The 13985-nt window shown below is 42.5% G+C and overlaps 1 protein-coding gene across 6 annotated transcripts in view; it reads left to right on the plus strand.

The window, feature by feature from the left end:
• Positions 1–13985, plus strand: part of agrn (agrin) — a 531414-nt gene that overhangs the window by 429865 nt on the left and 87564 nt on the right. For all 6 annotated transcript variants that reach the window (XM_087980308.1, XM_087980309.1, XM_087980310.1 and 3 more), the window contains 5 exons: positions 2349–2456; positions 4257–4421; positions 5630–5773; positions 9247–9371; positions 12766–12871. In XM_087980308.1, coding sequence (XP_087836434.1) covers positions 2349–2456; positions 4257–4421; positions 5630–5773; positions 9247–9371; positions 12766–12871 — 648 coding nt within the window. The remainder of the gene's footprint in view (positions 1–2348; positions 2457–4256; positions 4422–5629; positions 5774–9246; positions 9372–12765; positions 12872–13985) is intronic.

Below are 13985 nucleotides of genomic sequence, written 5' to 3' on the forward strand. Positions count from 1 at the left end.
AACTGTGGAACCACGGCATTTCTTTTTTGTCTATCAGTGTTTCTTAAATTTGCTTTGAAGCAGCCTGTAGAAGCTGATTTAGAATCTGATTTGAGTGTAGGACCAGATGCAGTGTGGGCTAGAAATGACTGGGATCAGCTGTTTCCCTACTTAAGTTGTTTGAAGTGCTGTGAAGTGAGATATAATTGCATTAAAAGCGCATGACTAAACCAAAACTTGAAGACAGCAGGCTTTGAGTATGGCCAGATAGATTAATTAGAAAGGGAGCAAGGCTTTTTCTAAACCACTGGAATATCTTGCTGTTCCCACTTGCAACTAAGGCATGATTGTCCTTTTCAGTGCAAAAGCCAAAATTCAATCATTAGTTATTTTGGATGGGTGCTTCCATATTGTATACACTGAGTTATCCAGCAGGAGTAGTCTTATAATTAGCAGCTTAATTCTATGCTGAAAGCTTCCATTAGTCTGAGAGCTAAGCTGGCAGTCTGCAAATGAGCAACTGGCATAAAGGCCTTATGACAAATTACAGGTCCCACCTTCAACCCTTCCCAATACAAAGTCGTTGCTGACCCTTTCAAGGTCACGCTTTCCTGGTGACCTCTCGACCTCTGAATCCCTTCTGCCATTGCTACCTGAATTCCGGAAGGTCCCGTTAATGCAATCCTGAGATCTGGAACGTGCTGTGGAAGCAGCAGGTTCAATCAAGGCACTCAAGAGGGACTTGGTTTATTACCTTAAAGGAAGATTATGCGGGATTACATAGGAAGAAACTGGGGGGAATGGCACTAATTCGGTTGCTTATTTCAAGCGCTGGCACAGACACAATGGTCTGAAGGGCCTCTTTGCTGTGCCGTAATAATTCTGTGATTCTAAGATAAAACCATGCACTCCATGCTCCCCACACCTCGATTATGACCTCAGCAGTTCACACTGTCAGCAAATCTCTGGAAGCATCTCCCCATACAACAGAAACCAGTTTGAAAATGTACCATAGAAATCTTGGCTTTCAAATTCGACGCATCTGTTCCAATCTGCTGCATCTTTCTGTACCCTAACAACAAATAGTTAAGGTCTTTTCCCTGGGGTTGGGGTGGTGGGTTCCAGAACTAGAGGGAATAGGTTTAGGGTGAGAGGGGAAAGATTTAAAAGGGACCTCAGGGGCAACCTTTTCATGCAGAGGGTGTTGCGTGTATGGAATGAGCTGCCAGCGGAAATGGTGGAGGCTGGTACGATTGCAACATTTAAAAGGTATCTGGATGGATATGTGAATAGGAAGGGTTTAGAGGTATATGGGCCAGGTGCTGGCATGTGGGACTTGATTAATTTGGGATATCTGTTCAGCATTGGATGAGTTGGACCGAAGGGTCTGTTTCTGTGCTGTACGTCGCTATGGTTCTATTCAAGGGGAATGGAGCATATAAATAAGAAAGTTTGGCCAAAGCTGTACAAGGTGTTTGTGAGATCATAGCTGGAATACCGTGAACAGTTTTCTGCCCCTTACTGAAAGGAAGATTTACTGATATTAGGGGAAGTCCAGAGAAGGTTCACTTGGCTGATACCAAGTATGGAGAGGGAGGGAGGAAGATTGAGTAGATTGAGCATGTACTCATTAGGATTCAGAAGAATGAGAGGTGACCTTATTGAAACAAATTAGATTTGTAGGGAGCATGACAGGGTAGATGTGGAGAGGTTGTTTCCCCTTGTGGGAGAGTGTAGGACTAGAGGGAACAATCTCTGGTCACACATACAAACCAGAGATGAGGAGAAATTTATTCTCACCGAGGGTTGTGAATCTGTGGTATTCTTTACCGCAAAGGGCTGTTGAGGCTGGGTCATTCAGTACAGTAAAAACTGAAGGAGAGAGAAAGATCCTTGGTCAGGAAGGGAATCAGGGGTTATGGGGAAAAGGCAGGAAAGCAGAGTGGAGGCGTATCAGAGTTAGTAGATGTGTAGCTGGAAAGGCAACAGTAGGTCAGACAGCATCCAAGGAGCAGAAAAGTCAACGTTTCAGGCCGTTGTCTGACCTGCTGTGCTTTTCCACTTCCACCTCTAATGACTCTGGCTTCCAACATCTGCAGTCCTTACTGTCTCCACGCAGAGAATTATCAGATCAGCCATGACCTCATTGAATAATGGAGCTGGGCTCATTGGCCTACATTTGCTGCAATATATTATGGTCTTTCTAAACAGCTGTACCACAAAGAGAGGCAACAGGATCTGGGTGACAAAACAAAACCTTTGGTATTCACCCTATAAAACCCAAATGAGTATTTGATTTTCTGGCTGGTACATATGTGTGTGTTCAATATATGATCTGTTTAACACACTTTCCCTCACTCTTTCCACAGCTGCAATACCGCCATCTGCCCCACAACAACACTGCAGCAATTCCATCTATGGCTGTTGTCTTGATAACGTAACTGCTGCCCAAGGAGTTGGTCTTGCAGGTTGTCCAAGTAAGTCAGGATGTTGGAGATTTTGCTGTCCCAGAGTGCGGTGACTTGTACCTGACTGGTTATCCAATAATTGAGAGCTTAACCAGATGAGAGTCAATGGCGAAAACAGACAAAAATCTACCATGAGATTTTAGCTACTGTTTTACCACATTTATGCTGTTGTCAGGATGACTCCCATCATCTCTGTTATAGTTGCTTTGGTTCCTGAAGTGTTGAATATTTGCTGGTGGTGCTTCTCAGGGAGAATAACGGATAGTCCAACTATGGATGGACTGTCAGGCATATCACCTGAATTAGACTACCCCAAGGATACAGCTTGACCACAACCAGGACACGGTGTTCATTAAGATAGGGCCACATAGACCTCCATCTCCTGTACCGACTGTACCACTGAAACAAAAACAAAGTATTGCAGGTACTGGAAATCTGAAATAAGGGCAGAAAGTGTTTGAGAAATTCCGATGGTTCAAGAAGGCAGCTCACCATCACCATCACCTGGCCAATTAGGAATGGACAACAAATGTTGATCCAGGCAGCAATGCCCCCCCCCCGATGAATGAATGCTTTAAAACTATAGAAAAAAACAAACAATTGCAAATGTTGTAATTATTATAAACAGAAACAGAAACAGCTGGTCTGGCAGCATCCATGGAGAGAAAGCAGTGCTAGCATTTCAGGCTCATTGTTCAGGTGCTTCCCTTTCAGAGATGCTGCCAGACCTGCTGAGGTTTTCCAGCAATTTCTGGTTTTGTTTCTACTAAATAAAACAGGACTGGCAGCATCTCTGGAGAGATGAACGTAGTTAATGTTTTGAGTCCAATATGAGTCTGCTTGAGTTCCGTAGAGGAATTGTATTGGACTCAGAACATTAACTCTATTTCTGTCTCCACTCACCTGCCAAACGTGGTAAGATTTTATGGCACTTTCTGTAGCTTTATTTATTTGAGTATTACAAAAGATGAGCTTCTGTGCTGAAGACGTCCCTCACCAAGTAGATTGCCATTTCTAGAGGGACTGCAATGTTGGTGCATAATTTTATTTCAGAGATGCTGGTAACACTAATAGTGAAGTAATGACGAGCTTGTGTACTTGGGAATTGTGACACCTGAGTACCAGCCCAGGTTGGCACCAGGATGGCTGACGGGCAGGCCCTTACAGTTACAGGGCCCACCACCGGGGGAAGAGCAGATACTCAATTCTCCAAGTAAGAGAGAGTGAGGGGACAGTTAAGCTGATGTACCCTCTCTCTTACTCTTTAACATCTAAGGTAAGAAAAGCAATCTGATGGAACAGTCATGGCGTGGCAGTGCAGTGGGCGAGACCACTGGTGTGCTCAGACAGGTCAGGAGGGAGGAGAGATCTCAATGCCCAACTGGAGTCCTGTTCCACCCTCTTGACAATGTGCCACTCGCTGGCCTGTACTTCTGAGAGTATCTGGAGGGCAATTGGAAAATTCCAGTCAGCCTCTGGCATGAGGCCTTAATAGGCCATTGACTGTTGAACAAGGAGCTGCCCACTGCTTACATCTTACCTTGGGGAATGTGGCCTTGGATGGTTGGGAGGAGTGGATGGCAAGGCAGCCTCAGCTTATGTTGCCACCTTCCCGTGTGCTTGCCCCCACCTCATCAATCCTGTCCAATGAATTTACATAAATGTGTGAATGTGTGTCAGTTTTTCTTCGTAATATTCAGTAGGTTTTTAATATCTGTTTGTTATTTTTTGTGTCCTATCCCTCTAACTCCCTCTTATATACCCATCTAGATGCCTTTAAAACATTGTAATTGGTGTGATGTTTTTCAGGCACCTGTCGGTGTAATAAATACGGGTCTTATAGTGGGACGTGTAACCCCAGCTCCGGTCAGTGTTCCTGTAAGCCCGGAGTGGGTGGTCTCAAGTGTGACCGTTGTGAACCTGGCTTCTGGAATTTCCGTGGTATCGTCATCGATGAGAAAAGTGGATGTACTCGTAAGTGAATGTCACAGAAGTCTCTGTTTCCATGCTGTGGTAGTTATTCGAATGTAAAGATAATGAATATTATTAAGTTTTCTTTACCCTTTTCCTTTCCCATTCAAATGGATGAATGAGGGATATGAGTGTCATATGGTAATGTATGGCAGGCACTTCTCAGGAAAGTCCCCTGGCCTGTGCTAGGTGTATCTCATTGCATTTTGTGCTGCCAGTGTGTTGGCACAGGCAAGTGAAATGTTCCTCGTGACCTGGGCAGCAAGAGTGAGATTATGGATAGCAAGTGAGGAAAGGTTGGCCAGTCAGCACTCATTGATCAGGCTTGTATCCACTTTAATAAGTCACGAATGCTCTCCATCTTATCTTGAGCATGTGAGTTTTTTCCTCATCTGGACTCTGTATCTAAATCTGTTTGAATCTGGGTTTTGAGATTCTGATTGTCTCAGGAAGGGTGGCAGGTCACGACAATCATTCTCATCATCCCCAAACGTGTGTGTGTGTGTGTACGTGGTTGTACGTGTGTGTGTGTGTATACATGCACGTGATTGTACATATGTGTATGTGTACACGCACGTGTGTGCATCTGTGTGTGTGCACGCACGTGTGTGCATCTGTGTGTGTGCACGCACGTGTTTGTATGTCTGTGTATGCGCCCACACGTATGTATGTCTGTGTGTGCACGCACGTGTTTGTATGTGTGTTTGTGTGTGTGTGTCTATTGCTGAAATTAATCCCAGCTACAATCAGAAGAGAAGATAACTATATTGCCTTTTCTAACAACACAAAAAAGCAAGAGCCCAAACTGAAAGGAGGTAATATCAATTTTGGTGTGGTCCTTAAAGGCATAATTTCACTAGAGTGGGACTATTAGTGTCACAACATGTTGAATAAGAGGTGAGTTTTTGTTATTGGGACAGAATAAAGAGACCTCTACTCTACTCTCGGTCTAACCATGCTGTAACTGGCCTGTAAATGGTTTTTTTGTAAGTGTCAAATGGTAATATGTTTTATTCCCTGGCACTGACACCTTTATCTTGACAAGAACAGATTTTCTGCACTGTATCATGTTATTGACTTATTCTTAATTAAATATGTTGCAAGAACACAGAAGTTGAAAGCTCTTATTGGTTTCATTTCACATGCCACTGATACAACAGAAGTAATCTGACAGCATCTTCCTGAACTAATACATTGTTGGTTTCCCTCAGCTTGTAGCTGTGATGCTGTCGGGGCTGTCCGGGATGACTGTGAACAAATGACTGGCCTGTGCTCTTGTAAAGCCGGCATTACTGGAATGAAGTGCAACCAGTGTCCAGATGGAAGTAACTTAGGCCAAAACGGCTGTGACGAAGGTGAGAGCATTAACAGGTATCGTAAGAAAAATTTACAGAAAGCATTTCTTGTAAAATCCTTAAAATGGAGATGACTGGATTAGAAACCAGGTGCCCTGCCGGTGTTAACCTTTAGAGAGTTTAGAGCATGGGGCATTTGTTTTGTTGAACCCGACTTATGTTGGTAAAAACAATTTTCATTTCGTAGAAGATAAAGAGTCCTGAAGCCTCTGAATATTAAGAATCGCAGCATTAATTCATTCAGTGGGACCCAGCCTCAAGCGACTGTCTGTGTGGAGTTTACTCATTCTCCCTATGTCTGTGTGGGTTTCCTCTGGATGTTCCAGTTTCTTCTCACATCATCCAGAGATGTGCAGGTTAGATGGATTGGCCATGCTAAATTGCCCCATGGTGTCCAAGGATGTGCAGGCTAGGTGGATTAGCCATGGAAAATGCAGGGTTCTAGAGGTAGGTCAGGAGGATGGGCTGGCTGGGACACTCTTTGGAGGGTTAGTGTGGACTTAATGGGCCAAATGGGCAGCTTCCACAATGTAAGGATTCTATGATGTAGATCCACTCTCAAAACATTCAACCTGTGTTCTACGGACCAAGGATATTATCTCATTCTTTCATTAATAATCACAGAATCCCTTCAGTGTGGAAAGAAACCCATTCCCTACCCCTATTACTGTACATTCCCCTGACTAATGGACCTAACCTACACATCCCTGAGCATTATGGGCAATTTAGCACGGCCAATTCACGTAACCTGCGTATCTTTGGATTGTGGGAGGAAACAAGAGCACCCGGAGGAAACCCACACAGACACGGGGAGAACATGCAAACTCCACACAGTCAGTCTCCTGAGAATGGAATCAAACCTGGGTCCCTAGCATTGTGAGGCAACAGTGCTAACCACTGATCCACCATAATGTTCTTTTATCAATGTTATCAATCTCTAGAAATCTCAGTTCACAAACGGAGGAGAGGCAGAAAACAGGAAACTAGAGGTCAGTTTGCTAGTCTGTCAAGAGGAGTGTGGTAGAATTGATTATAAAGGAGATTTTAGGTTACTTAGAGGAAAAACACAAGGTAATTAAGAAGTGTCAGCTTGGTTTTGTGAAAGGGATATTATGTTTAAACACTTTATTGGAATTCTTTGAAGGATGAATGTGTACTGTGGACAAAGGGGAGCCTGTTGACCGATTTGGATTTCCAGAAGGCATTGACAAAATTATTGCAAATAGTTGGAGCTCAGTGATGTAGGGGTTAACAGATTAGAACGGATAGAAGATTGACAGGCTGGAAGGAAGCAGACGTTATGCATAAATAGTTTTATTTTCTGATTGGCAGAATGTAATGAGTGTGGTCCTGTAGGAGCCTGTGCTGGGGCCTTAGCTTTTTATCATTTTCATCAATGTCTTCCCTGTGGGAGCAAAGACTCGGTTGCTAAATATGCAGATGTCACAGAGATAAGTAGGAAAGTGTACAGCAAAGAGGACAGAAGGAAGCTATAAACTGGCATAACCAGGTTGTGTATAAATGATGTTGGACTTTCCACAAAGTTTTAGCATTTTCTATTTTGATGGTAGGAACCTCCAGAAATCTCTCTTCATAAAAAGAGGAGTGGGCATTAATCAGGCAGATGGATTATGATGTGGAAAAGTGTGATATTATTCAGTTTGGCAGGAAGAATAAAAATTCAAAGGGTTACCTAAATGGAGAACAACTGCCTAATTCTGAGGTGTAGAGCGATCTAAGTGTTTTAGTGTGTCAGGTGCTAAAAGTTAAACTCCACGTAGAACAAGTAACTCAGAAGTTTCATGGAATACTACTGTTTATAATAAGAGGAATTGAACATAAGGATGCAATGGTTCTGTTATGCAGGATGTTGGCGAGACCACAACTTGAATACTGCATGTAGCTTTGCGCTCTTTATTTAAAGAATGATGTAAATGTTTTGGAGGTACTTCCGAGGAGGATTAATAGACTGAGTGGCATGGTGACTCAGTGGTTAGCACTGCTGCCTCACAATGCCAGAGACCCAGGTTTGATTCTATCCCCTGGGTGACTGGCTGTGTGGAGTTTGCACATTCTCCCCGTGTCTGTGTGGGTTTCCTCTGGGTGCTCCAGTTTCCTCCCACAGTCCAAACCTGTGCAGGCCAGGTGAATTGGTCATGCTAAATTGCCCATAGTGTTAGGTGCATTAGTCAGAGGGAAATGGGTCTGGGTGGGTTTCTCTTTGCAGGGTCAGTGTAGACTTGTTGGGCCGAAGGGCCTGTTTCCACACTGTTGGGGAATTTAATCTAATACCTGGAATGAGTGGATTATCTTTTGAGGAAAGGTTGGACAGACCGTGTTTGTTTCCATTGGAGGTTAGAAGAGTGAGGGGTGACTTGTTTGAAGTTTCTAAGACCCTGAATGGCCTTCACAAGTTAGACATAGAAGGGATGTTTCTTCTTGTGGGGTCAGCCCTTAGCTCGGGGGAACTGTTTCAATGCTGAGGGTCTCCCTTTTAGGACAGAGATGAGATTGTTTTCTTTTTCTCTGCAACCTTTGCCATCTGAGGCAGAGAGCTCAATGGAAACAGGGTCATTAAATATTTCTAAGGTGCAGGTAAGGAGATATTTGTTAGGCAAGAGAATCAAAGATGATCGAGAGTAGATTGGAATTTGAAACACAAACAGATTAACCATGATCTTATTGAATGGCAAAGTAGGCTCGAGGGGCTGAACTGCCTACCCCTGCTCTGAGTTTCTGCATAATCCAAGTTGGATAACATAAGCAATAGGAGTAGGCCATTCAACCCTTCCAGCTGGCTCTGCCATTCAATGAAATCATGGCTGATCTTCTCCCTTAACAATATTTTCCTGCTTTATCCCTCTCTTGCTTGATGTTTTTAAAAAGTAAAAAATCTAACAATCTCAATCTTGAACAGACTCAATAACTGAAGCGACATCACCTTTGGGATTTGCCATCCTCTTAAGTGAAGAAATTCCTCCTTATCTCAATCCTACATGGCCTATCCATTATTCTGTGACCCTGTGCCCCCCCTCCCCCCAAATCTAGACCCATTCGGATGCACTTTGTGTGGTACGATCTGCCTTATGGTGTACAAAACAATACTTTTTACTGTAACTTGGTATATATGACAACAATAAATCAATCAATCAGTCAATCGCTCCCCAGCCAGAAGAAACTTCCTTGCTGTTGCAAATGTTGGGCAATTCAGTAGCAAGACGTTGATGATGTGAGGGACTTTGAGAAATGAGTGTAATGGAGCGGCACTTGTCCCCTCTATCTGCTGTCTAATCCCAGCTTCAGTGGGCCCGCATTGCTGTTTGTTGGTCATTTGTTTGTTCTTGTGCCTCTTGACACTAAATAAAAGAATTATCATTCCTTCTAACTTTGGTGCCTTGGTGGGAAATTCATCAAAATTATTCAGAAAGTGAATGACGAGAGAGAGTTGAATATTTTTTCTCACTTTCTCACAGACCCATCTGTATCCAAATCATGTGCTGACCTTCAGTGCCAATATGGAGCAGCATGCGTGGAGAGTAATGGGCGTGCTTATTGTGAATGCCCTCCTCCTGTTTGTCCGGAAAGTAAAAACTTGAAGGTAAGGCTTTGTTGGTGCAATTCTTGTTTCACTTTCATAACAAAATTGGAGAACATTATGTCCTTACATAAGACCAATTTTGTATACTCCTGTTCCTGCTGTGGGTGTTTCAAAGGTTAGAGTGCATTTTGGGAATTCAGGCCAGCAGTTTTTGTATTTTTCCAGGTAAATAGGTTATGTGGAGAAGGGGGATTGGCACGAGGTAATGATGCTTGTTTTGCTGCAAGCATGATGCGCTGAATGGCTTCCTTCTGTGCCTGACAAAGAAATCCATGACTTTGTAAAACTAGTCCATTTCACATCCTGCACATCAGTTCTGTAGTGCACACTGGCATCTTCAATGACCCCCATTGGTTGGGTATTACACTTTCCCTTCAGTACCGTCAGCATCATTTCCTTCAGCAAATACACAAAAGGTTAGTGGTCCAAGATAATCTTAAAAACAGGTCACAAAGAAATCCTTGTTGAAATTAAACTCCGTAGGGGAGCAAAAGGGACAGAGCTACAAATGAACTTGAAACAGGTTCTTTAAATCTCGATCTGCACACCAACACATTGACCTCCAGTTTCAGAGGTTGATGCCACACATGGACCTCAGAGGTCCACTCACCAAAAAACAAAGTTGGAGGGAGAATTTGCAGGTTTTAGATCTGTGGTTCATGGAGACAACTACAGATCTCGAAGCTTTAGTTACCTTTAAGCAGGTCCACTTTTTTTTTGTTGTTGGGATGTCTGAGGAACAATTTGTATGCTTTCTGCTTTTTTAAGAAGGTGTAAACATTCAAAGTTCTATCGAGAGGTAAGGGACCCTTTTTGGAGAAGTTAACATTCAGGAGAGATAAGATGCCCTTTGGGTGCATTCAAATGCCCTTCGGATTGTTAAGAGTAGACATGATTGTGTGTGAAAAGCAGACATGATTTGCAATAAGCCGATTGGAAATGACAAACTGACCAACCATTTACAGAGGAACCTCGATTATCCGGCATTCGATTAACCGGATTTCGGACTATCCGAATAAGATTGCAAGGTCCAGATGCGTGGCTAACTATGTTATCTGGCATTCGATTAACCAAATGAAATACTCCCTGCCCGTGCCCTTCGGATAATCGAGGTTCATCTGTAAACCCCCTTGGAACTTTCACGCTGTCAAGGCATTAAGAGTCTGCAGTTTAAAAAAAAACAGTGCTGGCTATTTCACTCTGTTTACTTCACCTGAGGGCTATCGTTGTAGGATTTATGCTTCACAACTGATTTTAAAACCTATTAGTTTCACAGTGAGTTGCCTGTTAGTTCACAGTTGATTGGTAGCTTCAAGTAGTTTTTGTGGGACTATAATCAGAATGTTTTTGTTAGAAAAGATGAAATGGTTGGTAGAATTCAAATGTAGCAAATGGGTTTTCATTAAAGATGAAAGGCAAGTCGATACGTAATAGACAATTAAAACTTTATTTCATATCAGCACAGGTCCAGAGGTGTGCCCATTGTATACAGGAGTTCACGTTGATGGTACAAGGGCAAAGGGTAGCTGGGGAGCGACATGAGTTGACTAGATTTTGTACTACTATAGTGATTGGAACGAGGACAGCCAAGGGAGATCTCATAGAATATGAGCTCCCTGACTGGGGCTGTTAACCTGGTCCAATCAGGAAACCCTGGCTGACAGATCTAAGCAGGAGTGTCAGGGGTTTTGCTTCGTCTGAACTAGCTGGGTCAATGTCAAGTACTATGCACATGTAAATAAAATGACAGCATACTGGCCTTCTAATCTGAACAGAAATTAGAACACCTGGGGCATTCCCTTCCCACTTGGAGTTGGGAATCTTTATGTTTTGGAGGGAAAATCCTGGCCTGGGTAATGGGAGTGAGAACTTCCAAAGTGACTAGATTAATTGAATAGCTAAAGGTTTTGGCGGGGGGAGTAGGAAAGTATGAAATTGTCTGTTGAAATTAGACATTTTCTTACTTAGTGAGAGGCTGGGCATTGTGAGGAGGCAAAGAAGGTTGGTGTCTATGTACAACTATGAGCTGCTGCACACAATAAAGTAATTCAGAAGGGGAGAAAATATTGTCTTTTATATCAAGGGTATTGGAATTCGAATAACTTTTCTTTCAAAAATATACTTTTCATTAAAAATATCTTTATATGCATATATGTATACATAGTCACAAATGCACTACAGTTCTATACAGTAGTATATTCAAGTTTGACTCTGACCAAACAAATCAAAGGCATCTGTTAGTTTAACCAGACTCTATTTACATGCATTTGAAGCAAATAATGCTTTAGTTACACAGATCCTCAATGAAACCCAATCTACAGAATCACATGCATTATGACCACCAGTAAGCATAGGTTGACTTTGGAATGAGTACAGCAAAGATTCATTAGAATAAACCTGGATTTAAAGAATTAAACCATCAGAATGCATTGAACCAGGCATGAATTAAGCAAGATCAGACATGATCTAATCAAGATATTTAAAATGATGAAGGGATGTGTTTGGATGGACGTAAAGGAACAATCTCTGGTGGTGATATCCAGAAACAAAATGGTCATAATTGTAAAATTGAAGTTTTATTGCTTTCAGTTTGAATTCTGGGAGCATCATTTTTGTAAGAACGAGATCATAAATAGGGAGGTGGTGGTAATGTAACTGAGCTAGTAATCCAAAGCTACAATGTTAATATACTGGGGGTTTGGGGATGTGTTCGAATCCCACTAAGGCAGATAGCAAAATTTAAAAGTTCTGGGATTAAAACTGATCATGGCACTACTGTTAATTGTCATAAAAGTCCTTCTGAGTCACATAGTCCTTCATGGAAGGAAATCTGATGTCCTTACCTGGTCTGTCCTATATGTGACTCCAGACCCACAACAATGTGGTTTACTCTCATCAGCCCTCTGGGCAATCAGAGATGAGCAATAAATTCTGGCCTAGCTAGTGACATCCAAATCCCATGAACAAATTTCAAAAAAAATCAGGAGCTTGATTCTCTCCCACATCTCCTGAAAAGCCTGTGGGGCATTGAGTTATTTGGAACATTTCAGGACTGAGGTACATAGATTTCTGCTGGTCCAGTGTCCCCAGTGGCAGGACGGCACTCAGGCATTTACCTGCCAGGGTCTTAGTGAATAAAAGCAAAATGCCACAGATGTTGGAGATCTGAGATAAAAACCGAAACTGCTGGAGAATCTGTGGAGAGAGAAACAGAAATAACAACATCAAACAGAGAGGAAATGTGACAAGCTTTTGAGATAAAATTGAATGCTGGAATGTAATGGAGGGAATGGATGACCTATTCCTTTACCGGTGTTTCTATGTTGTTGAGCATGTGATTCTAATAGCGATGTTGGTCTAACCTTTGCTAATTCGCTTCCTTGTACAATATCAGGTCTGTGGCTCTGATGGCATAACCTATGCAAACGAGTGCCAGCTCAAATCAATTGGATGCCGCCAAGGCACAGTGATCACAATTACACACCAAGGGCCTTGCCGAGGTAAGGACGTTGATGAAGCACACTTGTATTTTATGTTGGAAAGTAACAGTAGAGGCATTGGGAGGAAATTCTGTGGGAAATTCCAAAGATGCCTGAAAGGCCCTGAACTGGATTTACTCCCCAGGTGGATTCAAATTCAGCTCCTCGGGTTAAAAGGGTAGTTTGTCCCCTCTTCGAGAAGCTCACTGATATCTTGATCAGGCGATGTCACCTTGTTTGCATAGAGACTGAATACACACTGCAAACCTTTCGGAAAGTGTTGATAATGGTCACTGATTTGGATTGCACATTTTAGCTAGTTCTTAAATTAGCGCTCACTCAGTTCAGTTTCTAAGAGATCAGTATTTGTGTACTGACCCTCTTCCCTTGGCTATTTGCTGTGATGAATGCAGTTCCTGTCGCTGTCCAGCAGCATCAATATTTCAAAGACTAACTGGTAAGCTGACTTCTGTTCCACCAGCCCTCAACATCTTGGGCTCCATGGCTACCTGTAAAGACTGCTTTGCTGGGATGGATATGAGTCAGGCTACAATGACCTGAGGTGCCTCTCTGTCAAATTGACACTCATGCAGGAGAAGCAAAAAGCTTATCCCACTGATCTACAATCCCTGGAACCCAAACGACAAGAGTACCAGGTGCTTTCAGATACTGAAGTATGTGTTTGAAGTTGGAAAAAGATGATGGAATGAGTGAGTTCCCGAAGTATTGCTTCACGGTAACCTGGTACAGTGGGAGTTTCTGTTAACCAGGTGGAACTCAGATGCAAATTAATTTGGAATGGAATGGTTTGCAGTATTGAACTAAACAAACAATTACCATGTTAAATAAATCTTAAGTTGTTAACACCACATAATGCACCTGCCCAAATACATAGCAGCAGTCAGGAATCTGATCAGCAATGCTGAAATCATCGCACAAATATGTTTCCAAAGAACGGACTTATATTTAGATTCTTTTTTCTTTAGTCACTAACATCAGTTAATTCTGATGTTATATGTCGGGATAGCCAGCTTTGTCCTGCAGTTTCAGATGTGCAATGAGAATTCATGTGAGTTGTGAGATAGAAGAAAGCCTTCCATACAAATATGCTGTTTGCAGTCTGAACTTACAATGA

The sequence above is a fragment of the Chiloscyllium plagiosum genome, unplaced genomic scaffold (assembly GCF_037043375.1).
Source record: "Chiloscyllium plagiosum isolate Xiang-an unplaced genomic scaffold, Cpla_swu_hap1 HiC_scaffold_37, whole genome shotgun sequence".
Lineage (NCBI taxonomy): Eukaryota > Metazoa > Chordata > Chondrichthyes > Orectolobiformes > Hemiscylliidae > Chiloscyllium > Chiloscyllium plagiosum.